The 25,437-nt window shown below is 35.3% G+C and overlaps 1 protein-coding gene across 3 annotated transcripts in view; it reads left to right on the top strand.

Annotated features, from left to right (window-relative positions):
- Positions 1–25,437, top strand: part of INTS2 (integrator complex subunit 2) — a 59,803-nt gene that overhangs the window by 24,713 nt on the left and 9,653 nt on the right. For all 3 annotated transcript variants that reach the window (XM_060646561.3, XM_060646560.3, XM_078437379.2), the window contains 7 exons: positions 106–240; positions 1,506–1,682; positions 2,695–2,803; positions 14,547–14,651; positions 17,366–17,530; positions 18,607–18,808; positions 22,631–22,756. In XM_060646561.3, the coding sequence (XP_060502544.1) occupies positions 106–240; positions 1,506–1,682; positions 2,695–2,803; positions 14,547–14,651; positions 17,366–17,530; positions 18,607–18,808; positions 22,631–22,756 (1,019 nt within the window). The remainder of the gene's footprint in view (positions 1–105; positions 241–1,505; positions 1,683–2,694; positions 2,804–14,546; positions 14,652–17,365; positions 17,531–18,606; positions 18,809–22,630; positions 22,757–25,437) is intronic.

Below are 25,437 nucleotides of genomic sequence, written 5' to 3'. Positions count from 1 at the left end.
CCGCATTTGTATTAAATATTGACAGTCTACCTGCTAATCTTCCCTGTTTCAGAATAATTTTATATTTGGTTTTATCATATGTATTAATATTGTTTTCCCTTTTAGGTTGTCACAGCTCATGCTGTTCGGGTCCCTGTCACCAGCAACCTGAGTGCCAACATTACTGGATTTTTGCCCATTCATTGTATTTACCAGCTTCTCAGGAGTCGTTCCTTTACCAAGCACAAAGTGTCAATAAAAGTATAACCTTATAGTTATATTTCAAGCTACAACCCAAGTTAATGGTTTTTTTTTTCTAGTTCTGTTTATAGGCTTCTGTGGATTTTGTGTATAAAATATGTCTAATTACTATCCATTTATACATAGTAACTAGGACTATGTATAAATGTATGTATAGTTAATGTCAGATTTTAAAAATAATACAATTCTTAAGTTATTGACAAAATGTACGATGATACTAATCCATTTGAATTTTCAATAATAGCATGTAGCTGTTTCGTTAAAACTTAGTAAGAAATTGCCATTTTCTATACTTTGGTTTTCTTTACCAAACAAAGTTTCTTGTCAGCCATGACCAGCATTTGTACTTTTGTCACAAGGATAGCTAACACCTAACATACATATTTCGATATATTTCCAGTTACTTATAGTTGGATATATCAGTTAAAAGGTCTTCTAAAGAAAAGGATAAACCCCAAAAATAAAGAAATCTGAGCCTTTTCTGGAGGCTCTTTAATTTATAAAGAATAATGAACACTTATATGCATTGATATATTACCTTTAACTATCCTTGTTTTCATGATTTAGTGAAGTTATTTTCCAGGTAGATTGTATCTTCTGCTTCTTTATATTTTTAACAAATGAAATAGAAAAGATTTAAGAGTCTGAATGCACACCCACCATATCTACATGTCCTCTATCTGTGTGTAGTTAAGTGATAGTCTCTCCCATAAATAGTTGCCAAGGCCACTTTTTTTTTTAAGTAGTCTCTAAGCTCAGTGTGGAGCCCAGCACGGGCCTTGAACTCACAACCCTAAGATCAAGACCTGAGCTGAGATCAAGAGTCAGGTGCTAAACCGACTGAGCCACCCAGGCAACTCATCACTTTCTTAATCTATCCGAGGATTTGCTGTAAAGAGTTGTTCCTCTCCCTAAATTCCTCTGTGCTATGGGGTCTATACCTAAATATAGATATAGTAGTGACTTACAATATTTTTCCTACTACTTAAAAACTAATAGACTAAAAACCCAAAGTCCATATTTGAAACCCAGACTCATCATTTTAGATTTATCTTCTACTAGACAATAGTCTTGATTAAGATATAACAAGTAATTCATATTTTAAAATCAAAGACAGTTGTGAAACTGGGTAATATATTTATAACTGCTAAAAGTTAATAGTTTCAGTGATTCATAAATCATGTAAAATTGTATGTACTTATTAAATTTTACTTGCTTTTTCTTATTGCCATAATTGATTTAGTGCCTATAACCTTCTTTTTTAGGACTGGATTTATAGACAGCTTTGTGAAACCTCTACTCCACTCCATCCTCAATTACTTCCTCTGATTGATGTATACATAAATTCCATACTTACTCCAGCATCTAAATCTAATCCAGAAGCCACAAATCAGCCAGTCACAGAACAGGAGATCCTCAGTATTTTCCAAGGAGTCATTGGGGTAAAGTAGTAGTTCTTGTACATTTTTCTGATTTTTATTTTATTTTATTCTTCTGACTTGTTTCATATTATTTCTTTGATTATTAGAGGACTTCTGGGTGGTTCTGAACTTTAAATGAGATAAAATTTCTTCAGCTCACTTAGGAAATTTATAGGTATGTTATTAGTTCCAAGTGGTTTGTCGAAGAGGCACTTTTTGAGGAGTTCTTTTAAAAGGTCCGTTTTAAAGTCTAAAGAGTGCCCCAGAGAGTGTGTGCTTAACACAGGACTCTGTGACATTACAATACATTCAAAAGATGTTTGTTTAACTTCCTGGGAATCTAAGATCTACTTAGATTCAATTGGGCAACTTGAATAAAATTTTTTTTGTCCATTTCTTAGAAGGAAAAGATGGTTGTATTTTTCATAAATATATTCAGACGTAAAATATATATTTTTTAGGAGTTATGTTCTTCATGGTGATTTCAGGTACTACTTGAGACTCCAGTAAACCTTTTTCAGAAGCAGCCTGATAGAATTGCTGTTGAGGAAAGCTGAAGTCCTTTTTTTTTTTTTTTTTTTGTCTTAAAGACTGTTGGGGCGCCTGGGTGGCGCAGTCGGTTAAGCGTCCGACTTCAGCCAGGTCACGATCTCACGGTCCGTGAGTTCGAGCCCCGCGTCGGGCTCTGAGCTGATGGCTCAGAGCCTGGAGCCTGTTTCCGATTCTGTGTCTCCCTCTCTCTGCCCCTCCCCCGTTCATGCTCTGTCTGTCTCTCTCTGTCCCAAAAATAAATAAAAAAAAAAAAAAAAAAAAAAAAAAAGACTGTTAAGCATGTTGCCTTTCATCTTCCATAGTATCTCAAATTTAAACTTCAAGTTGTCTCTGAGTTTAATACAAACATGGCAATGTTTCTCCCATTTTATCTGCTCTTGGGAATAGTAACACTGAATAGTCTATGTTAAATGATTTTCCCATCAAAAAAGCAGTCATGAAATTTAACAGTATTTTAAAGTATTTATATTATTACCTCCAGGGTGACAACATCCGTCTTAATCAACGTTTCAGTATCACAGCACAGCTTTTGGTGCTTTACTATATACTGTCTTATGAGGAGGCTCTCCTAGCAAACACGAAGACTTTAGGTAAGGTGTACATGTATATAGGGGAGTGTTTCTAGTGATCGTTCATTTGATTTGCTTATATTGTGTTATTTTCCAAGCTGTCATGAGAAAATAAGGTCTAGTATACTAACAAATTCCAGTATCATTCTGTAGTCTTTGCAATGTAGGCATTATATACTCTGATGCATAAATACATGTATGTATGGGCACGTAACCACCCCTTGAGGCTCAGTCTTCTTTTTTTTAGCAGGCTAAATTAATAATGGCCTAATTGCCTATATTTTAGCAATTTAGTGACTCTACTAAGTACCTATAAATTAAGAGATAAATCTGAAAGAAGTAACTGAAATTTTTTTGCTTGATTTCAATCTTTGCCCTGCCTTCCTTCCATTAGTGTGAAGAATACCAACTATTCAAAAACAGGAGAAAAAAACAGAAGAGTTTCATTTTGCCATTAAAATTATCACTGAACTGGGCTTTCAAACAGCAACTTTAATATCAGAAGATCAGATTTAACATAGAAGATATTGGTATAAAGTAGTATGCTCTTCTATATTTGAAAAAGAAAATTCACCTGTGTTTTAGGCTTGCTAAGTGTATGTAGTTCCATACTGAACAAAAAGTGTCATTAGAAAGCTGTAGGCATTTAGTATGTAATACAGGGAAAATTCTTGTAAGGGCTGTTATTTTGCTGAGTGATTTTACTTTTTGAGAGCTATAAATCAAAGTTACTATTCAGTGTTCGGCGGGTCAGTTTCTTTTATTTATCTGAAGTATTGGGTTTTAAGAATACTGTGGATTTCTCAGCTGCTTTCTTTCCTGACTATAATCATTAGGGTTATATGGATGATATCCCTTAACTGTAATTATAATCTTAGTCATATTAGCCACAAGATGGGCTAATAATAGGCAGTAGATAGTAGTCTCTCACTTTTATCCACATATAACTAATTCTGTTAAAAAAAAATGACACTTGTGATTCAGTAGACCATAGAAGAATAAATTATAAGAAGGTGGTCTGGGGGAGAATTCAGACCATTCACACTGTAGCTGGAACCAAGATACACTCTTATTTTTTATATAAATTAATGTCTAGCAAAAAATTTTTTTAATACAGGAACGTACAGAGAGTAGTATAGTCAACTCTTATGTGTATACCATGCAGAATTAACAAGTACTCAGGATTTTTAGGACTGGAGCAATCTTTAAAGATTATATATTCCAATCCCCAGTGATATGCTTAGTTCAACTCTGTTCCTGTTAAGCCTCTGTTCTTTGCTCAATAATCTGATGGATCTCAGTTGGAAAGTTAAGGATTTTAGGTTAGGAGTACAACTTGGCCTGGATTGAATCTGGGAAAGGAACTGGGGCATTTGAGGAAAGTTATTAAGTTTTTACAAGATTCTAGGGAAAAGATAATGGTGTTTTGGACTGATAGTGCATATGTATTTTTCAATTAGAGTTGAAATGTTTTGCTGATGAATTCATGAGATTTGAGAGACCTGAGCCAAAGTTAATGTGGAGCCTTTTGGCCTGAGCCTAAAGGACAGAATGGCTATCAACTGAAATAAAAGAGCCAGGGGAAGGAGCAGATTTGTGGAGGATCAGGAGCTCAGTTTTGGACATGTTAATTTTGAAATGTGTGATAAACTTTCAAATGGGGATGTTAAGGAGATAGTTATATATACTGGCCTGGAATTCAGGGGAAATAACTAGACTTTGAGATTCTTCAGCATATATATGATATTTAAAATCATGACATTAAATAGGATCACCAAGGACAAGAGTAAAGTGTGGGAGAATCAGGAGGTTATGATGTCCTGGAAGCCAAGAGAAGATGTTTCTGAAGATACAGTGATCCCCTCTGTCAAATGATGTTTCTAGTAAGTTAAGGTTTGGACTGAGGCTCAGCTGATGACTGCATATTGCTTGCTGGAGGTCATTTGACTTTTACAGTTTTACTAGTAAAGTGGTAGGAGAAAGCCTGATTGTAGTGAATTGAAACAAAAAGTAGAGGAGATATACTGAAGACAGTGAGTAGAGACAGGTCTTTGGAGAAGTCATAAAGAAAGGAAAGCAATGAATGTGATAATTGGAGAGGAAAATGAGGTCACGAGAGGGCTTCTTTTTTTTTTTTAAGGTGAAAGAGTTTAGGGAATGCTTGTATGTTGTTGGGAGTAATCTAATGGAGAGGCAAGGTTGATAATGCTGAGGACAGAACCCCTGGACTGATGTCCTTGAGAGGTGATGGATGTGGAAAACAAATAGAGAGATCTGTCTTTTTCTTTTTGGTTGAGGAGACTTTTTCCTAGTCTAGTTTTTCATCTCCAAGGGGAATAAATAACTGCAGAATATGTCTCAACATAAGAGAACTTTGCTCTTTCACATTCAAAATGGTAATTCTGCCTCACATTTAATTCCTACATGTGAAGTTGTATTCTGGTTTTAGTACATTGTTAAATGTTCTGTGGTTTTGGCCCTTATAATAAAAATTACTGGTAACCACCAGGTAGCTGAAGATGCTCACATATGGAATTCTGAAATTTCAGTTAGAACCAAGTATTGGATTATCATGGCCATTAAAGTGCATATGAGGGCATCTGGGTGGCTTAGTTTGTTAAGCATCGACTCGATTTTGACTCAGCTCATGATCTCATAGTTTATGGGATCAAGTCATATATCAGGCTCTATGCTGACAGTGCAGAGCCTGCTTGGGATTCTCTATGTCCCTCTCTCTCTCTGCCCCTCCCTCTCATATGTGCACGCTCTCTCTTTCTCTTTCTCAAATAAACGTTGGAAAAAAAGTGCATATGTGTCTATATATTTTTCGTATGCACATATATTTTTGGTTTGTTTAAAAATATTTATATTTGTTTATATTTATACCATGTATATTAATTTTAGTTAAATATTGTATTGATCCAGAAGAATATATGTAAGAAATAGAGTGCTATAATAAATCCCAGTGTACTAATACCTAATTAAAATATGAGCATTACCATTATAGTTCCAGTTTTTAGACTTAAAAAATGTTTCCTGTTTATTACATCTAAAGACTTTATTACCTCTCTTTCTGCCCTTCCTTCTCTTGCTCTCTCGAAAATAAATAAACACTAAAAAAATAAAATAGAATGCAGTAACTTTTAAGCAAACATTGGCCAATGTTATTTTTTTTTAATGTTTATTTTTGAGAGAGAGAGAGAAAGAGAGAGAGAGAGAGAGAGACAGAGCATGAGAGGGGGAGGGGCAGAGCGAGAGGGAGACACAGAATCCAAAGGAGGTTCCAGGCTCTGAGCTGTCAGCACAGAGCCTATTGCAGGGCTTGAACCCACGAACTATGAGATCATGACCTAAGCCAAAGTCAGATACTTAACCGACTGAGCCATCCAGGCACCCCATTGGCCAATGTTATTTATTGGCAACTTCAAGTTTTAGAGCTTTAAAATAAAGTTTGGACAAAAAAGTTGTATGACCATATTTTAGAGTAACAGTATAAGAATTTTAAAAACTTATTTCATTGTTTACCTACCTAATTGTACCTTATTTGATGCAAAGGAGCTGGATTTAAAAAAAGAAAGCATTTATTAGAAGTTGTGTTTACTGGAAAAAAATCTAGGAAATGAGAAAAGTAAAAAGATTGAAATATAAACCACCCATAATTCTGCTAATCACCATTTGAATTTTCTTAGAAAACCTTTCAGTCTTTGCACAGATGATAGCTTTTACAAAGTCAGAATCATAATACATTTTTTTAAAGATTTTATTTTTAAGTAATCTACACTCATTGTGAGGCTCACAACCCTGAGATTAAGAGTTGCGTGCTCTACTGATTGAGACAGCCAGGCATCCCAGTAATACATATTTTTTTAATCTAACCTTTCTCCTTAATACATTTTAAACACTTGCCTATTATAGTACATTTTCAAGGACATCTTTAAATAGCTGTACAATATTTCCTCATAAATATCTCATTACTAACAAACTTCTTTTTGTTGGACATTTAAACCGTTTCCAAATTTTGCCATTATAAACAGTGGAGGAATGACTGTTAGAGCTAACTTTGTACATAGGCATGATTATTTCTGTCCTTAGGAGAGATTCCTAGATATAGAATTACTAAGTCTAAGATTCTGAAAAATTGTAAGATTTAAAAAATGAACAAGGTTGCCTGGGTGGGTCAGTCAGTTAGGTGTCTGCCTCTTGATTTTGGCCCAGGTCATGACCTCTGGTCAGTGGGTTTGAGCCCTGTGTTGGGCTCTGCACTGACAGTGCAACGCCTGCTTGGGATTTTCTCTCCCTCTCTCTTTGCCCCTGTCCCACTTGTACTCTCTCTCTCTCTCGCTCTCACTCTCAGAATGAATAAATAAAATTTATATAAAAAAGATGAACTGCCATATTGCTTTCCAGATAGGTTATACCAATATAGACTCCTATATTTGCATAAGATGTGAGTGCTTTTTTATAATATAGAGTATTATTATTTATGGTGTTTAAAAAAATTTTTTTTGATGTTTTATTTATTTTTGAGAGACAGAAAGAAACCAAGCTTGAGCAGGGGAGGGGCAGAGAGAGAGGGAGACACAGAATCTGAAGCAGGCTCCAGGCTCTGAGCTGTCAGCACCTCGGTTTATGGTGTTTTTTAATTATAAAATTTTGGGGGGAAGAAAATCTTCCAAAGCTAGGTACTAACGTTCATATAACTAATCACCTATATGTTCTTTTAGGACCTTATTATTTCATTTTTAAAATTTAAGTATGCCTTTAATTAATTTTGGTGTAAAGTATGGGGTACAGATCCAATTTTATTTTTTTATAATTGGCTATTTGTCAACATCACATAGTGAATAATCTGTCATTTTCCTATTGCTTTGGAAGGTCGCTTTGATGTACATTGAAGTTTTCTTACAAACCTATGTCTGATTTTGGATTTTCTTTCTTAAGTTCCAGTCACTTTCATCATAACTTCTTGTTCAGAATTTTTGTCTGTTCTTACATGTTTAATCTTTCACATGAACTTTCCAGAGAAGATTATTATGCTGGGATTTTTGATCAAAATTATGTTAAGTTTATAGATTTGGAGAGAATTTACCATCTTTACAATATTAAGTCTTCCCATCTAGATATATGAAATAATTTTCTTTCATTGTTAAAATTTAAGCTTCATGAGGACTGATTTTTGTCTGTTTTTCTGCCATTGTATCTAGATCTAGTATATTCCTTGACACATATAGTTAGTAAATGTTTTTTGAATGAGTTCAAATTTATTTAAGTTTCAAAATTTATTCAAGTTTTTTTGCGTCTGCCAATAAAATTTTCCTTTATATAGGTTCTGGATAATCTTCTAACAAGTTATCACTGGTTATAGGAAAGGTATTGGTGTTTAGTTTGGATTAGTTAAGCTCTGAATTTCTTAGAGTACCATTTAAAAAATAATTTATCAAGTAAATACTTTTTTGGCAGTTATTGAGATGATTTGTTTGGTCTATTTATATAATTCATTGTAAAATTAATATCTTTATATTCCTGGAATGTATCCTACTTGGTTTTGGTATGTTATTCTTTTAGTATGGTGCTAGGTTTGATTTGCGTGTTGTTGTTGTTGTTGTTTTTTTTCCATCTGTATTTAAACAAGTGAAATTGACCTTTTTTCTTCTTTCTTTTTTCTCTTTCTGCTTTGGTATCAAGTTTACACTAATTTCTACGTGAATTATTTTCTATCGGATTTTTTTAAGGATTAAAATGTCACAAAAACTAGGGGCAACGTAAATAATATTCAAAGTATTTCTACAGTTTTGTTGGGGATGAGATTAAATGTTAGATTTGACTCTTTGAAAGCCATGCATTGGAAGAAGTTTGGAAATATGATTGTTGTCAAATTACAGTTTATCTTTTACTGAAGGATTAAGAATATCTTTGATGCTGTATTTCACAGAGATGTTAAAGAGAAATAAGTGCTTTAGGCAGGGCCTCATGGGCTGCTAGTTCTTTGATGGAATCATTAAAATGTGATCAGGATTTTGTCTTCATTTTTATAGGTCCAGAAACTTAAATATTGATACTTTACACTAAATTAATCTTGGAGACTATAGATCTTAATAATACCAGTTAACATTTGAGTGCTTGTCATGTGCCAGACATTATTTGAAGCACTTTACATGTGTTAACTCATGTAAACCCTCAAAACAATTCTATGAGATGAGTACTGTTTCTGTGATTTTACAGGTGAGAGCACTGAGGCACAGGGAAGTTAAGAACTTCCCTAAGCTGAACTTCCCTAAGCAATAAGTGTGGGAACCAGGATTTGACTATCACTGGAACACGTGTGTGTGTGTGTGTGTGTGTGTGTGTGTGTGTGTGTGTGTACTTTATTATTTAACATATCTATCTTTACTAATTTATATATAAGTATTCTGTGTAAGTATAGTCAATCTATTACTTTCTCTTTAAAGTACCATTTTATGTGTTTTTTTCCTCTTTAGTGTTATTTTATACATTTTATACAATTTTATTTTATATCAAGATGAGCCATAGGGCTGTGGTTTCAAAATGGGTTTTTAGTATTGAGGTTTTTTTTCTTTTTCTTTTTTGAACCCCCCCTTCACCTGTTTCTTCTATCCCCCACCCCCTGCTTCTGGCATCCACCAATCTGTTCTCTGTATCTGTGAGCTTTTTTTTTTTTTTTTTAAGATTCCACATAAAAGAGATAATATGGTATTTGTCTTTCTCTGACTTTTTCACTTAGTGTAATGACATCGAAGTCCATCTGTGTTGTTGAAAATGGTAAGATTTCATTTTTTTTTATGGATGAATTATATTACACACACACACACACACACACACACACACATCCCACATTTTTCTTTATCCATTCATCCATTGATGGACACCTAGGTTGTTTCCATATTTTGGTTATTGTGAATAATGCAGTGAACATGGGGGGATCTTTTCAAGTTAATGTTTTCATTTTCTTCAGGTAAATTACACAAAAGTGGAATTGCTGGATCATATGGTTGTTCTATTAATTTTTTCAACTTTTTAATTTTTAAAATTTTTATTTTTTAAAGATTTTTTTTTTAAGTTTATTTATTTATTTTGAGGGAGAGAGTGGGGAAGGGGCAGAAATAGTGGGAGAGAGAGAATCCCAAGTAGGTTCCATACTGTCAGCATGGAGACTGGTACAGGGTTTGATCTCACGAACCATGAGACCATGACCTGAGCCAAAATCAAGAGTTAGATGCTAAACAGATTGAGCCATCCAGGTGCCCCTCTATTATTGATTTTTTGAGGAACCTCCATATTGACTATACCCGATTTACATTGCCATCAGTAGCACATAGGGTTCCCTTTGCTCCACATCCATGGCAACACTTATTTCTTGTCTTTTTTGGTAATAGCCACTCTAACAGGTGTGAGGTGATGGCTAATTGCAGGTTTTTTTTGCCTTTCACTGATGATTAATGATGTTAAGCATCTTTTTATATACCTATTGGCCATTTGTATATCTTCTTTGTAAAAATATACATTTAGATTTTCTGTCCATTTTAAAATCAGATTTTTTTTTTTTTTTTGCTGTTGAGTTGTATGAGCTATTTTATATATTTTGGGCATTAGCCTTTTAACAGATTTATGATATGTAAATATTTCCTCCAGTTCATTTGGTTGCCTTTTCATTTTGTTGATGGTTTTCTTTCCAGTGCAGAAGCTTTTTAGTTTAATGTAGTCACACTTGTTAATTTTTGCTTTTTTTTTTTTTTTTTAAAGTTTATTTAGTTTGAGAGAGAGAGGGTGCAAGTAGAGAAGGGGTAGAAGGAGAGAGGGAGAGAGAGAATCCCAAGCTGGCTTTGCACCATTAGTGCAGAGCCTGACGCAGGGCTCAAACCCACTGACTGTGAGATCATGACCTGAGTCAAAATCAAGAGTCAGATGCTTAACTGACTGAGCCACCCAGGTGTCCTGCTTTTGGTTTTGGTGTCAGAGTCAAAAAATCACTGCCAAGACCAAGAAGTTACCACCTACGTTTTCTTCTAGGAGTCATAAGGTTTTAGGTCTTCTGTTAAAGTCTTTAATCCATTTTGAGTTAATCATTGTGTGTGGTATTAGATAGTTGAGCTTTATTCTTTTGCACGTGGCTGTCCAGTTTTCCCAACACTGTTTATTGAAGAGATTGTCCTCTTGCTCATTATATATCTTTGTCTCCTTTGTTGTGGATCAGTTGACCATGTATGCATGGGTTTATTTCTGGGCTCTCTACTTTGTTCCATTGATCTATGTGTCTGCTTTCATATAAATACCAAACTTTTAATTACTATAGCTTTGTAATATAGTTTAAAATCAGAGGGGCGCCTGGGTGGCTCAGTCGGTTGGGCGGCTGACTTTGGCTCAGGTCATGATCTCGCGGTCTGTGAGTTCTGTGAGTTCGAGCCCCGTGTCGGGCTCTGTGCTGACAGCTCAGAGCCTGGAGCCTGTTTCAGATTCTGTGTCTCCCTCTCGCTGACCCTCCCCTGTTCATGCTGTCTCTCTCTGTCTCAAAAAAAAAAAAAAAAAAAAAAAAAAAAAATCAGAGAGCATGCTCCTTCTAGCTTTGTTTTTGTCTCTCAAGGTTGCTTTTGGGTTTTCTGTGGTTTCATACAAATTTTAGTATTATTTGTTCTAGTTCTGTGAAAAATGTCGTCAGAATTTTGATAGGGATTGCACTGAATTTGTAGATAGCTTTTGATGATATGGACATTTTAATAATATTGATTTTAAACAGTCCAAATGTTACAAATAACAAATTATAAATAACAAATATTATTAATTTGTGTCCTCTTTAATTTCTTTCATTGATGTCTTACAGTTTTCAGTATTCAGGTCTTTCACCTCTTTGGTTTAACTTATTCTTAGGTATTTTATTCTTTTTGATGTAACTATAAATGGGGTTGTTTTCTTAATTTCTCTTTCTGATAGTTCATTATTAGTGTATAGAAATACAATAAATTTTTGTGTATTGATTTTATATCCTGCAGTTTTACTGAATTGATGTTTTTAATAGTAGACTTTTTGTTTTAGAAAGAGTGCAAATGGGGGAGAGGGACAGAGGAAGAGAAAGAGAATCCTAAGCAGGCTCCACAACCCTGGGATCATGACCTGAACCGAAATCAAGAGTTAGACACTCAGCTGACTGAGCCACCCAGGTGCCCCCTGAATTCACTTATTCTAACAGTTCTTTTTTTTTTAATGTTTATTTATTTTTAAGAGAAAGCGCGAGCGGGGGAGGGGCTGAGGGGCTGCAGAGGATCTGAAGCTGGCTCTGTGCTAACAGCAGAGAACCAGATGTGGGGTTTGAACTCATCAACTGTGAGACCATGACTTGAGCCAAAGTTAGATTCTCAACCCACTGAGCCACCCTGGTACCCCATATTCTAACAGTTTTTTGATGGAGTCTTCATATGTCATCTGCAAAGAGTGACATTTTTACTTCTTCCTTTCCAATTTGGATGTCTTATTTCTTTTTCTTTCCTAATTGCTCTAAGACTGCTTCCTTCACTAGTAAGTGTTGGAATCCCAATTTGACTGTCATTAGAACCTATTCTGTTTAACTGCCTTCTGAAACGTGTTCTTAATGGAATTCATACAAAATTGGTATGGAAAACTAGGATGCTAATTTATTAATTTACAAGGGAGGTTATGTTTAGTCAAGAGGTATATGGTCTATATAGGCAATGATTCTCAACCTTTACTCTAACACTTGGACTTATGTACTTCTTGTCTTCAAAAAAAAAATTGTTGAGTTTACACTTTGTGGTTTGTATTTGAAAAAAGGGTAAGCATATTGCATATGCTTTTTTACACTATGAACATCCTGGTTGATCATATAGTCCTATGGTGTATAATAAAGTACCTTGGAATGAGAGGAGGGTGCCAGGCATATAGAATATGATGGAGATGAGACAAAAAAAGATAAGCATCTGACTTTTGATTTTTGGCTCAGGTCATGATTTGATGGTTCGTGGGATTGGGCCCACATCTGTGCTAACAGCACAGAGCCTGCTTGTGATTCTCTCTCTCTGTCTCTCTCTGCCTGTGCATGTGTGCTCTCTCTCTCTCAAAATAAATAAATAAACGTAAAAAAAAAAAAAAGATAGTGTTGATTGGTAGGTACCTTTATTCTGTAGGATATAGGAATCCACTGAAGGATTTTGAGCGTGTAACCAGAGGCACGTGATCTGGTAAAATCTGTATTTACATAAGAGGACTATGGCAGCAATGTGAAGGATGGATTAAAGAGAAGAGAAATTGGAAATAGGGAAACTAGTCCATAATAGATATTTAAGCAAATGAGTAGGTACTGATTTAAGACCACAGAAAAAGAAGAGAAATTAAGATGGACTTGTTTTATTTATTTATTTATTACTTAAAAAAAATTTTTTTTTAATGTTTATTTTTGAGAGAAAGAGAGCACAGGGGAGGGGCAGAGAGAAATGGACACACAGAATCTGAAGCAGGCTCCAGGCTCCAGGCTATGAGCACAGAGTCTGATATGGGGGAAGGGTGGGGGGGTGCGTGGGTCAAACCCATGAGATCATGGGCCTGAGCCGAAGTCAGACACTTAACTAACTGAGCCACCCAGGTGCCTCTTTATTTATCTTTTAAAAAGATTTTATTTTTAAGTAATCTTTACACCCTGTGTGCGGCTCTAACTCACAACCCTGGGATCAAGAGTCACACGTTCTACTGACTAAGCCAGCCAGCTGCCCCTAAGATGGACTTGTTTTTTTAAAAAAAGGAATTGTTTGCTGGCTAAAGATAGAAATTGTGAGAGGGCAGTCAAATTCATACTGCCCAACTTCCTTTAAAAAGAGTGGATCCTGAGAAACTTAACAAGACCATGGGGGAGGGGAAGGAAAAAAAAAGTTAGGGAGAGAGCCAAACCTTAAGAGACTCTTAAAAACTGAGAATAAACTGAGGAGGGCTGATGGGGGGTGGGAGGGAGAGGAGGGTGGGTGATGGGCATTGAGGAGGGCACTTGTTGGGATGAACACTGGGTGTTGTATGGAAACCAATTTGACAATAAATTTCATATTAAAAAATAAATAAAATAATAAACTAAAGAAAAAGAGTCGGTCACCTGGGCATCTGGGTGGCTCAGTTGGTTAAGTGGCTGACTTAAGGCTCAAGTCATGATCTCATGGTTGGTGGGTTTGAGCCCCACATTGGGCTCTGTGCTGACAGCTTGGAGTCTGGAGCCTGCTTCATGGATTCTGTGTGTCTCTCTCTTTTTGCCACTCCCTCACTTGTGCTCTGTCTCTCAAAAATGAATAAATGTTAAAAAAAAAAATTTTTTTTTAAGTCAGTCACCAGTATAATATATAATATAATTAAATTAAGACTATTGGAGTCATGAAGCTTTAAGCCATATGGTCATGGCTACATTTAGTCTTCCTAATTAGTTTTGGGAGAGTCTTGACTTATTGGGGTTTTTTTTGTTTTTTGTTCTGTTGGTTTTTGTTTTTTAGTGTATAACACTTCTGCAGATGGCTTCTCTTCACAATTTTTTTCTCTACTAGTTTCAACGTAGGGGCATTTTCCAGATCTTCCCCTTAGATATGTTCTTGCTTTTCCTGTGTATCCACTATTAGGTAATGATTCTTCATTTTTTGTGAAGTATATTCACAGGGTAAGTGAATGAAATGCAATTTAATGTTTTTTGTTCCATTTAGGTTGAAGGTTAAGATTGCTGTTGTTTGTTACACTGTTTTTATCTTACACTTTTTATCTTTGACAGCTGCTATGCAAAGAAAGCCCAAATCATATTCGTCTTCTTTAATGGATCAGATTCCTATCAAATTCCTTATTCGACAGGCTCAAGGACTGCAGCAAGAGTTGGGAGGTATTTGTTTTGTTTGCTTTTTACTGCTAACGTTTATTGTTAAAAAATGCGGTACTGTTTATAATGTTATAAAGTGTAATAGGTGCTTGATGGTAAAAAATCCAACAATTCAGAAGTGAATTCCTCTTTACATACCTATCTTACTCCTTGCATTTACCCTTCCCCAAAACCCAGTTTTATTTTGGAATGTAATTTCAGACATTTTTTCTGGTAAGTCGAACCATATGAAATTGCAGGTATTCAACTTTTTTTGACCTACAAAAATACAGTTTCATATGGTTAAAGCTAATAGCTACACACATGTAAAACAATTGTTTTTTTAAACTATAAATGGTATTATACCCTATCTCTTTTGATACTTGCTTTTTTCTTTTGGTGTCTTAGAAATGTTTTTATGCCAGTACATATAGATCTACCTTATTGCTTTTAATTGCTCCATAATTTTCCATACCACAGAATTACTAGATTTTTACTGTAAAACTGTCAAATAGACATATAGTAATATTTTTAGAAATTCAGGTTTTTTTTTAATGTTTTTAATGTTATTTTTGAGAGAGAGAGAAAGACAGTGTGAGGAGGAAGGGGCAGAGAGAGAGGGAGATACATGATCTGAAGCAGGCTCCAGGCTCTGAGCTGTCAGCCCAGAGCCTATCACAGGGCTCCAACTCACTGACTACAAGATCATCACCTGAGCTGAAGTCGGACATTTAACTGACTGAGCCACCCATGCGCCTCTTAAAATTCAGTTTTTTTCTTAATTTGACACCACTCTTTGTAATGTTTGAGTGTGGGTTTTTTGTTTGTTTCTCTGAAGTTGGAGTTTTCTTTTTCTTTCTTTGTTATGGTTGGTTTCAAGCAGGAACAAAGATGACCTTCTTTGGTCACATTTAGTCAGATGTCTGCATTTATTTACTTATATCTTTGCATAATCTTTTCCAAGGAAATAATGTTTTATTTGACAATGTTTGGCAAGTAACATTTTATTGAAGAGATTATGAAGTGTAGATTAATTTTCACTATTGTAGGTACTCATTTTATGACTGTTTTGGGATAGTCTTAACTGTACACGCAGTTGTGCATTTAGATATTTAAACTTTAAAATAATACCACTTTTGGGGTGCCTGTGTGGCTCAGTCAGTTAAGCAGCTGACTTTGGCCCAGGTTGTGATCTCGCAGTTTGTGAGTTTGAGCCTTGCATCGGGCTCTGTGCTGACAGCTTGGAGCCTAGAGCCTGCTTCAGATTCTGTGTCTCCCTCTATCTCTCTGCCCCTCCCCTGCTCGTGCTCTGTCTTTCTCTGTCTCTCAAAAACAAACATTAAAAAAAAAAATTAAACCACTTTTGATTGTTGAAGCATTTTTCAAATAGAAATATTAATTTTAAGCAGTTTCTGTGACAAAGGAAGCAGATACTGCCCCTCCTGGGACTGAGCAGTGGTATGATTTGATCTAAGTTGCATAATAAGGAGATGATTGGATGAAAAGTACTGTTATTACACCTAATACTGTTACTACTAGTCTTACAACTCTGATGAGGATGATAATAATAATATAGTAACAACAATATTTTTGTGCCATTTAGCATAGTGGTACTTCATGTATCTAATTAAGACATTTTGTACACTATCATTTATTTTATCGTTATTGATATTATACAGTAATAGTCATGAATAGTCAAACTATGCTATAAGCATAGCATAGCATAGTCTTGTTACAAGCAAGACTTTGATTTAGTAAAAGGAAGTTTCCTATTCCTTTTGAGCTTCCTTAACTCTTCTTGAAGGAAGGCCAATGCAGTGTCTTGTAGGTGTCATCAGTACTGCTTTGGTTGGCTGACATACTTAGCTATATGATTCAGGGAACTTTAAAAAATGTCTTTCAGTCTGTTTCCTTACAGTAGAATGAAGACAATGTTACTTACCTTGAAGGGCTGCTAGGGAGAAATGAAAAAATGTACATAGAATGCTTGAGATCTTTTAGGTACTCAAAGGGGGCAATTTTGATTTTTTACCCATCTGTAGCAGTGATTCTTAACTGGGCTGGAAGAGAGCATGTGTTCTTCTATCGAAGCCTGTCAGAATTTCTCAGTGAGGCCTTTTTCAAACCATATATGATCTTCCCAAAATGGACATGCTTTTCACCTTTTTTTTCCTCCCTCCCTCTTGAACTATTGCTATGTCAAGTGACTTTTCCTGATGGGAGACTTTTTTTTTAATTTTTTTTATTTTTTTTTTAACGTTTATTTATTTTTGAGACAGAGAGAGACAGAGCATGAATGGGGGAGGGTCAGAGAGAGAGGGAGGCACAGAATTGGAAGCAGGCTCCAGGCTCTGAGCTGCCAGCACAGAGCCCGACGTGGGGCTCGAACTCACGGACCGTGAGATCATGACCTGAGCCGAAGTCGGACGCTTAACCGACCAAGCCACCCAGGCACCCCCTGATGGGAGACTTTTATATTAGGATAGGGTAGAAGAAAGCTTGAGAACTTTTGGTAAAACTTGTAGTTTCCACCTTTTTGTGTATCAAATCACTTGGGGATCTTAAGCAGATTCTCTAGCTGAACTACTGAACAGAAGTTCTCAAATGGTAGTATGCTTGCACATATGAAGTATGAAGTGCACATTCTTTTGGTTTGCCGAAAATGGAAGGGACGGGGAGGGAGAAGATTTTGATATTTGAGAATGAAGAATCCAGTTGACTTTTTGTAAATTTTCAAGGGTTACATTCTGCTTTACTACGTCTCCTTGCAACTAATTACCCACATTTATGCATTGTGGATGATTGGATCTGTGAAGAAGAAATCACAGGAACTGATGCCCTGTTAAGGCGTATGCTACTGACCAATAATGCCAAAAACCACTCTCCTAAACAACTCCAAGAAGGTATAGTAAATTGGATACTCCTTTTACCCTGTTGTAGTACAAAGAGATGTTAGGCTCATTGAAATCTTCAAATCATGCAGAATTTTCCAAGCGTTCCAGGGTATGTAACCATATTTGGTTAATATATTTTAAGTAATTTTCTTTGAGTTTAAGGAGTTTTAGCCATTTCTTTCTGACATGCTTGTATCTGTTTTTTCATAGTTTCTATGTCCATCACTAAACAGGTCACATGGCTTTAGGAAGGTCCGAACTGGTCAGAAATAAATGCCATGGAATAGAGCAATGTACTTGCTGTTATTGGATAATGTTCAAACACTCTCAAATAGAAATATGATATGACCCACATATGTAATTTTAAACTTTCTATAGCCACATTAAAAGTAAAACACAGGCAAAATTAATTTTAATAATTATTTAATTTAATCCAGTATATCTAATGTATTATTATTTCATCATGTAACCAATATAAAAATATTAATGAAATATTTTACTGTTTTTCCATACAAAGTCTTTCAATGTGGTGTTTTATATTTACAGCCCATCTCATTTTGCACTAGCTACATTTCTTAAGTGTTCAATAGCCACATGTGGTTAATGACTATTCTATTGAAAAGCATAGTTCTGGATACTTTTTACTAACAGCAGTGTGCTGGGTACTTACATCCTATAGAGGGGGCCACCCAGATGGAAGATATCAAGAAGTTTGAATCTTAATGAATGTTACTACCAAAAACAATATTTGGGTATATTTTCATGTTTCAGTCAATTTTTTAAATTAGTCTGAATCACCAAGGAAATGACATTTGTCTTTGGGTCACCAATGTATTTTTTTAAATGGGATTTTTGTTGTTATTTTGTTTTGTTTTATTTTTTTATGATATAACTATACTTACATGAATTTTTCTTAGGGCTCTTATTTTAAGTATAGCCACTTATGGGCAGGATTGAAAGTTTTATTCTTTTTGAGCAACAGTGTTTCCTTGATTTTTGTAGTGTGTAGTCTGATAGGACGGTATTACCAAATATTTGGTAAGCTGTATAGAAGTTAGATCATGACTGCTAAGTTTTCCTTTTAGCATTTTCAGCTGTCCCAGTAAGTCACACACAAGTGATGCAGATTCTAGAACACTTGACTCTGCTCTCTGCCAGTGAACTTATACCATATGCAGAAGTATTAACATCCAATATGAACCAGCTGTTGAATTCAGGGGTTCCGCGGCGAATTCTTCAAACGGTCAATAAACTATGGATGGTTCTTAATACTGTGATGCCTAGAAGGTAATTTCAGTGTATTGTTTCATGTAATAAATAAGTGTATAGCAGTGATTGTATACAATAACCTAAACTTAAATGTGGAAAAAATGGTTGAGTATCTGATAATATAAATCCTTCCTAAAGACTGCTAATTAGAGAGCTGTTATAATTTTAAGGAAAAGGATAAACTTTCTTTGGGGTGCCTGGGTGGCTCAGTCGGTTAAGTGCCAACTTCAGCTCAGGTCATGATCTTGCGGTTTGTGGGTTCGAGCCCTGCATCAGGCTCTGTGCTGACAGCTCAGAGCCTAGAGCCTGCTTTAGATGCTGTGTCTCCCTCTCTCTTTCTGCCCCTCCCCCACTCGTGCTCGCTCGCTCTCCCTCTCTCTCCCTCTCTCCCTCTCTCTCCCTCTCTCCCCCTCTCTCTCTCTGTCTCTCAAAAATGAATAAACATTAAAAGAAATTAAAAAAAAAAAAGAATAAACTTTCTTTTAAGAAACAGAGAGAAACTTTAAAGTATTTCCAACTTGAGAAAGATCTTTAAAAATGAGTTCTCATGTATGGTCTTTTGTGGCTAATTGTGATTTAGATCACCATTGTATCTTCCAATCATTGCCATGGCTTCAAATTTTGCTGCACATTAAAAATCACCTGGAGAGCTTTTAAAACCCCTAACCCCCAAGTTGTAACCCATGCCAATTAAATCAGAATGTCTGTTGGTGGTCATTAGGTCAGCCATTAGTATTTTTTTTTTAAGTATTTCCCAGTGATTCTGGTGTGCAGTAAAGTTTAGAGAATACTGGATTAATTATTTTGCCTTTACAAAGATGAGTCTCTCCTGTTCCATATATTGCATCAAAAACACCTGGTTTAAGTAGGTGATGGGGATGGAGTGCACTTGTTGTGATGAGCACCGAGTGTTTTATGTGAGTGTTGGGTTACTAAATTGTACACCTGAAACTAAAATTACACTAGGTTAACTAACTGGAATTTAAATAAAAACAAAAGAAAATACTGTTTAAATAGAGAAACAACCAAAAACACCTAGTAAAAACAGAATGCTGGGCTGGACTTACCTGTGATTTTGATTCAGTAGGTCTGGGAATATTTATGCTTTTTATTATTTTTTTAAATGCTTATTATTTTGAGAGAGAGTGTGTGTGTGCCCACAAGTGGGGAAGGCACAGAGATTGAGAGAGAGAGAGAGAGAGAGAGAGAGAGAAAGAGAGAGAGAGAATCCCAAGCAGGCTCTGATTCAGGGCTTGATCCCACAAACCATGAGATCATGATCTGAACTAAAATCAAGATTTGGATACTTAACCAACTGAGTCCACCCAGGTGCCCCTATACTTTTCAAATTTAATTTTTACTTATATCAGATAAAGAAATACACAACTTAAGAACATAAATAGTATATTCCTTCCCATTTTAGACTGTTGCTCCCCAGAGGCAACTATTTTCAGCTCTCTTACCTTTTTATTCTGGCATTTATGTCCCCCCACCTATCTCAGTAATATAATTACTATGATTTCCTGACTTTCCAATTTAGAAATTATCTTACAACTTTCCACTATACAAGATAAAGGGTTAGCACTTTTACCTGTTTGCTCCTCCATGAGTTCCTCTTCCCCCAATACATACTTTTCCTTCCTCTGTGTTTCCCAACACAGTAGTATCAAAATTTTTGGTTGAAGCAGTATTCAATGTGCCTCTTAAGTCCTAATTTTATAGGTGACCTATGCAATATCCTTTGATTACAGTCTCTTTCCTATACAACTGCCTTCCTTTATACCTTATACACAAACCCTGAGTTAATACTTTCCTCTTCCATTTGCTTGGGGTTTGTTTTGCTTTTGTTTTTGTTTTGTATCAATAACTAATTCATCCCTCAACTTCATTGAGAGGAAATTTACTTTACAATTAGTTATAATACATCAGGTAATGTATCAGTAACATTTTTTTGTTGGAAACATTCCTTTCATAGCTTTCCATCTTCATTTTTCAATTTGGGACATGCACAGTAGCCATCCTGGAATTGCTTTTGTCTCTCTTTTTGGATTCCATGTTTTTCTCTTTCTTGGTTTACTTCTTCATTTTAGTGAGTGGAACACACACTCAAGTTGTTCCCTGAGAAAGGGTGTTTACAGAACTTATTTATTTTTTGAGACTTCCAGGTGTGAAAAGGTTTTTATTCTTCCCATTACATGTGATTATTCTTTAGCCTGGGTGTAGAATTCTAGCTCAGTTTTCCTTTCAGAAATTTGAAGACTTCATCCTACTGAATGAATTGAGCTTCCCTTGTTGCTATTAAGTAATCTAATGATATACCAATTCCCACTCCTTTGTATGTGACCATTGTTTTTTCTCTCTTAAATTGTAGGGTTTTTTTCTTTCACTGTTTTCTGGAATTTCATGATGATGTATTTTGGTGTGGGCCTTTTTTTATTCATAGTTTCATGTGCTTGGCCTTTTTTTAGTCTGGGACTAATGCCTTCATTTTTTTTTTTTTTTTTTTTTAATGTTTATTATTTTGAGAGAGAGAGAGAGCACAAACAGGGGAGGGGCAGAGAGAGAGAGGGGGACACAGAATCCAAAGCAGGCTCCAGGCTCTGAGCTGTCAGCACAGAGTCCAATGCGGGGCTCGAACCCACAAACTGTGAGATCATGACCTGAGCTGAAGTCAGACGCTCAACTGACTGAGCCACCCAGGCACTCCTAATGCCTTCATTTCTAAGGACATTTTAATATATATATTTTTTCTTCAATAATGTTTTTCCTCTGTTTTCTGTAGTTTTTGTAATTTGGATTTTAAGCCTCTTGGTTTAAACCCTCCGATTTTTCAATTTTCTCTCTTCTTTTTAAATTTGTCTTTTAAACATATTTTCTGAATATTTCCTCAGTGTTATCTTCTGGCCTTTGATTTGAATTAAAAAATTTTGTTATATTCTTAATTTCTAAGAATTCTTTCTTACCTGAATATTTTTAAATGCCTACTGTTCTTGTTTCATATATGCAATATTCTGTCCTTTAAGGATATTAATTATAGGCTTAAGAAAAATTTCTCATCCCTACATTCTCTGTTTCTTTGAAGTTTCTTTCTGTTTGCATATCTTAAATATTTATTTATTTATTTATTTACTTATTTATTTTTATTTGAGAGAGTGAGGGAGGGCCGATGCGGGACTTGATCCCACAATGCTGGGATCATGACCTGAGCCAAAATCAAGAGTCAGACACTCAACTGGCTGAGCCACCCAGGTGCCCCTCTGTTTGCATATTTTAATCTTTCAAACTAGATGCTTTCCTTAGGTGTCTGATGACTCTTGGCTGTCCACTCATATGTAAGAGTGGACAAGCAAGCTCTGTGTGCAAGGTGGGGCTGATGAACTCTGGGGCTTCCCTGTAAGAGATCAGGTACTCTTCATACTGGCATATCCTTCAGAAATTATAATATACAGTCAAGTTAGTAATCACTTTTATAGTTTTGATGTCTAATCTCTAAGTGGCATCTCACATTGAGATATTATGGTGATACAGAACCAGGACTTAATTTATGAGGCCAGATACAGTTTCAAAGTGCTGAGATTTTCATTCATACTTTCATATGCCATGATTATTCCATTACAACTGTGAGGATTTTTGAAACTACTTTGTGTTTACTGTTTTATCTTCATTTGTTTTAGAGACATCATACTTAAGTTAGGTTTCTATAGTTCTTAATTTTTCCAAGTTCATTCACATCTTTTTAAAAATTTTTTCCTGAATATATCATTCTAAGTTAGGAGTAGATGGCTCCAAGTTTGAAATATAATATAGCTGTTTTTGAACATGTGATTATTTTCTCATCAGGCTGTGGGTAATGACAGTTAATGCACTTCAGCCTTCAATAAAGTTTGTACGACAGCAAAAGTATACTCAGAATGACCTGATGATAGATCCTCTCATTGTCCTAAGATGTGATCAGAGGGTACACAGGTATGTGTCATTTGAGTTTCATTTTTATTTTGGAGTTATACTTTGGAGAGTCAAACGAAATTGAAGAAATTTAGTTTAAGCTTATATCTTACTGTTCTTACAGATAATTGGCAGTATGAACTGTGAGGTTTTGTTTGTTTTTTTGTCTTCAGTCAAGAACTATTTATTCAGTTTAATATTTAATATGTGATTAGTAAAACCTAGCCTTGTTGCTAGCATTTTTGTAAAAGGCTTTTAAAAAAACTGGCTTAGTATGAACTGTTATGTACACTAAAGCTGTGATCTTTTTGGCATTTTAAGTTGTGATGTTAGCTTGATTCCACACTTGTCTATAATTCCTTGTCAGTTTTTGAACTTAATCAATTGAGTTGAAGTGACTTCACCTCAAGGGGCAGATTTTGTTAATTCACATCATTAATATTTGAATTTCCAATTGCTAAGTAATCTCAAAGATATATAGGATGAGGGGCCTGCCTTTGAAGTGATTATTGCCTGCATGGGGAAATAATACAAACACATGAGAAGTTAAATAATATGGTCATTTGCAGATGAATGGTATAGTATATGAATGCTGTTAAAGGATCAGGAAAGATGTAGATGAAGTGGGACCTGAGTAGTATTTTAAAGGATAGAAATAGGGTTTAGATGAGTAGATACTATAACGATGGGGCTAAGGGGTCAAGGAAGGCATTGTGGGAAAAAGAACAGTTTTGAGCAAAAGTATAGAAACAGAAATGAAAAAGGCTTTGTTGGAATGGAGGGGTAAGTTGTTCAGAGGAACACACTTTAAACTGGAATGTCAAGTTGGGGTCAGCCTATCGAGGGCCTTGAATGTTAGGCTAAAGAGGTCATGTAGGTGGTACCTTGAGAAGCCTTAGGTTAGATGGCTTGGGATGGGGGATGGAAACTGGAGTTAAAGAAGACTTAACCAGGATATATACTCTCTGAATGTACTCCTCTCTCCTCAACTGAAGGATGATATTTGTGAAGTGACAAAAGTTGCAAAATCAGCCACGTATGGTTTGGTGAGATCAAGGTCTCATAGGAAATAGGAATCAAAAGAATGAACAGTATAAATGACACTTAAGTATCTAATAAAAGAAAAATAGCAGTAAATAACACTTCCAGAAAAAAACTTCTAAAACAATTTGTCAATGTTAAAAATCCACTTAAGTAGGTAACTTTTCACTTGAATTGTCTCCAGTTGTTCAAGAAGTTGTCAAATTATGCTATCATAATGTATGTAATGTTTTTGTAGCTTAGATTTTCACTTGTGAAACTTTCCCCCCATTAATAGGTATTCTTATATCTATTGGCTGCATAATATTCCATATAGATATGCTATGCTTAACCCAATCCCTATTGTTGGATATTTTTTTGCTTATTTCTGTTATTTGTTATCATCAGTAGTGCTGTGGTGACTGTGTACTGAGAATTTCCTTAGAACAGATTCTTTTTTTGTAAACATTTTATTTTTAAAGTTTATTTATTTAAGTAATCTCTGTAACCAATGTGGGGCACAAATTCATGACCCTGAGATTAAGAGTTGCATGCTTTTCTGACTAAGCCAGTCAGGTGCTCCAGAGCAGACTCTTAAAAATGGTATTATGGAGGCAAAAGTAACATGCTCATTTTCAAGACTTTTCATTCATATTTTTCATATTCATATTTTGATTCATACTCATATTTTTATTCTGCCATCTAGAACGGCTGAACCAGTTTATAGATTGAATGTTTTAATACGTTTATTGGCTATTGCTATCTCTTCTTTATATTTTAGTCTACTTTTCTATTATAATGCTTATCTTTTTTGATTTGGAAAGAGTTCTTCATAAAGGATATTAGCGCACACGCTCTCTCGCGCACTCTCTATATATATAGCTGATTTTTCCTGTGTGGTTCTATTTTGCCTTTTAATTTTGTTAATTAAAAAAAACATTTTTTAATGTTTATTTTTGAGAGAGAGAGACACACAGTGTGAGTGGGGGATGGGCAGAGAGAGAGGAAGACACAGAATCCAAAGCAGGCTCCAGGTTCTAAGCTGTCAGCACAGAGCCTGACATGGGGCTTAAGCCCATGAACTGTGAGATTGTGACCTGAACCAAAGTCGGACACTTGACTGACTGAACCACTTAGTAGGTGCCCCAATTTTGTTAATTTTTTTAAAATTTAACTTTTTTACCAAGTGATCATCCATATGGTTTTTAAAAATATCAAATAATATAAAAAGATATATGCATAAAAAGATATGATGTTTAGGATTTGCTTTGAACTAACCCAGTGTTGGTGGTGGGAAAGTGGATGCGGGCATAGAGGAAATGACTGGCCATATGTCGATAACTGTTGAAGCTAGGTGATTAGTTATTGGAGATTATCATCTTTCCTTTTTTATGTGTGTATGAAACTTTTCATTATATTAGTAATGTGAACAAACACATTAGTGTTCATTAGTAAGCGAACAAACACATTAGTGTTCATTAGTAAGTGAACAAACAAGAAGATTAACAGAAGAAAAAGGTATACAGTGAAAAATCTTGTTTTTTCTCATTATCTACCACGTTGACATGGCTAAAGCAAAATTGTTCTTTGGCCTCCTGACCAATCCTAGTTATGTGTCCAGAGAAAACTTTGTTGTCATAATGGTTTGTGTGTAGTTTTACTTTCTACATATTTATAAATTT

Source organism: Panthera onca, chromosome E1 (assembly GCF_046562875.1).
Source record: "Panthera onca isolate mPanOnc1 chromosome E1, mPanOnc1 haplotype 2, whole genome shotgun sequence".
NCBI classification, from domain to species: domain Eukaryota; kingdom Metazoa; phylum Chordata; class Mammalia; order Carnivora; family Felidae; genus Panthera; species Panthera onca.
The sequence above is the reverse complement of the archived record's forward strand: the minus strand, read 5'-3'. Positions and strand labels throughout refer to the sequence as shown.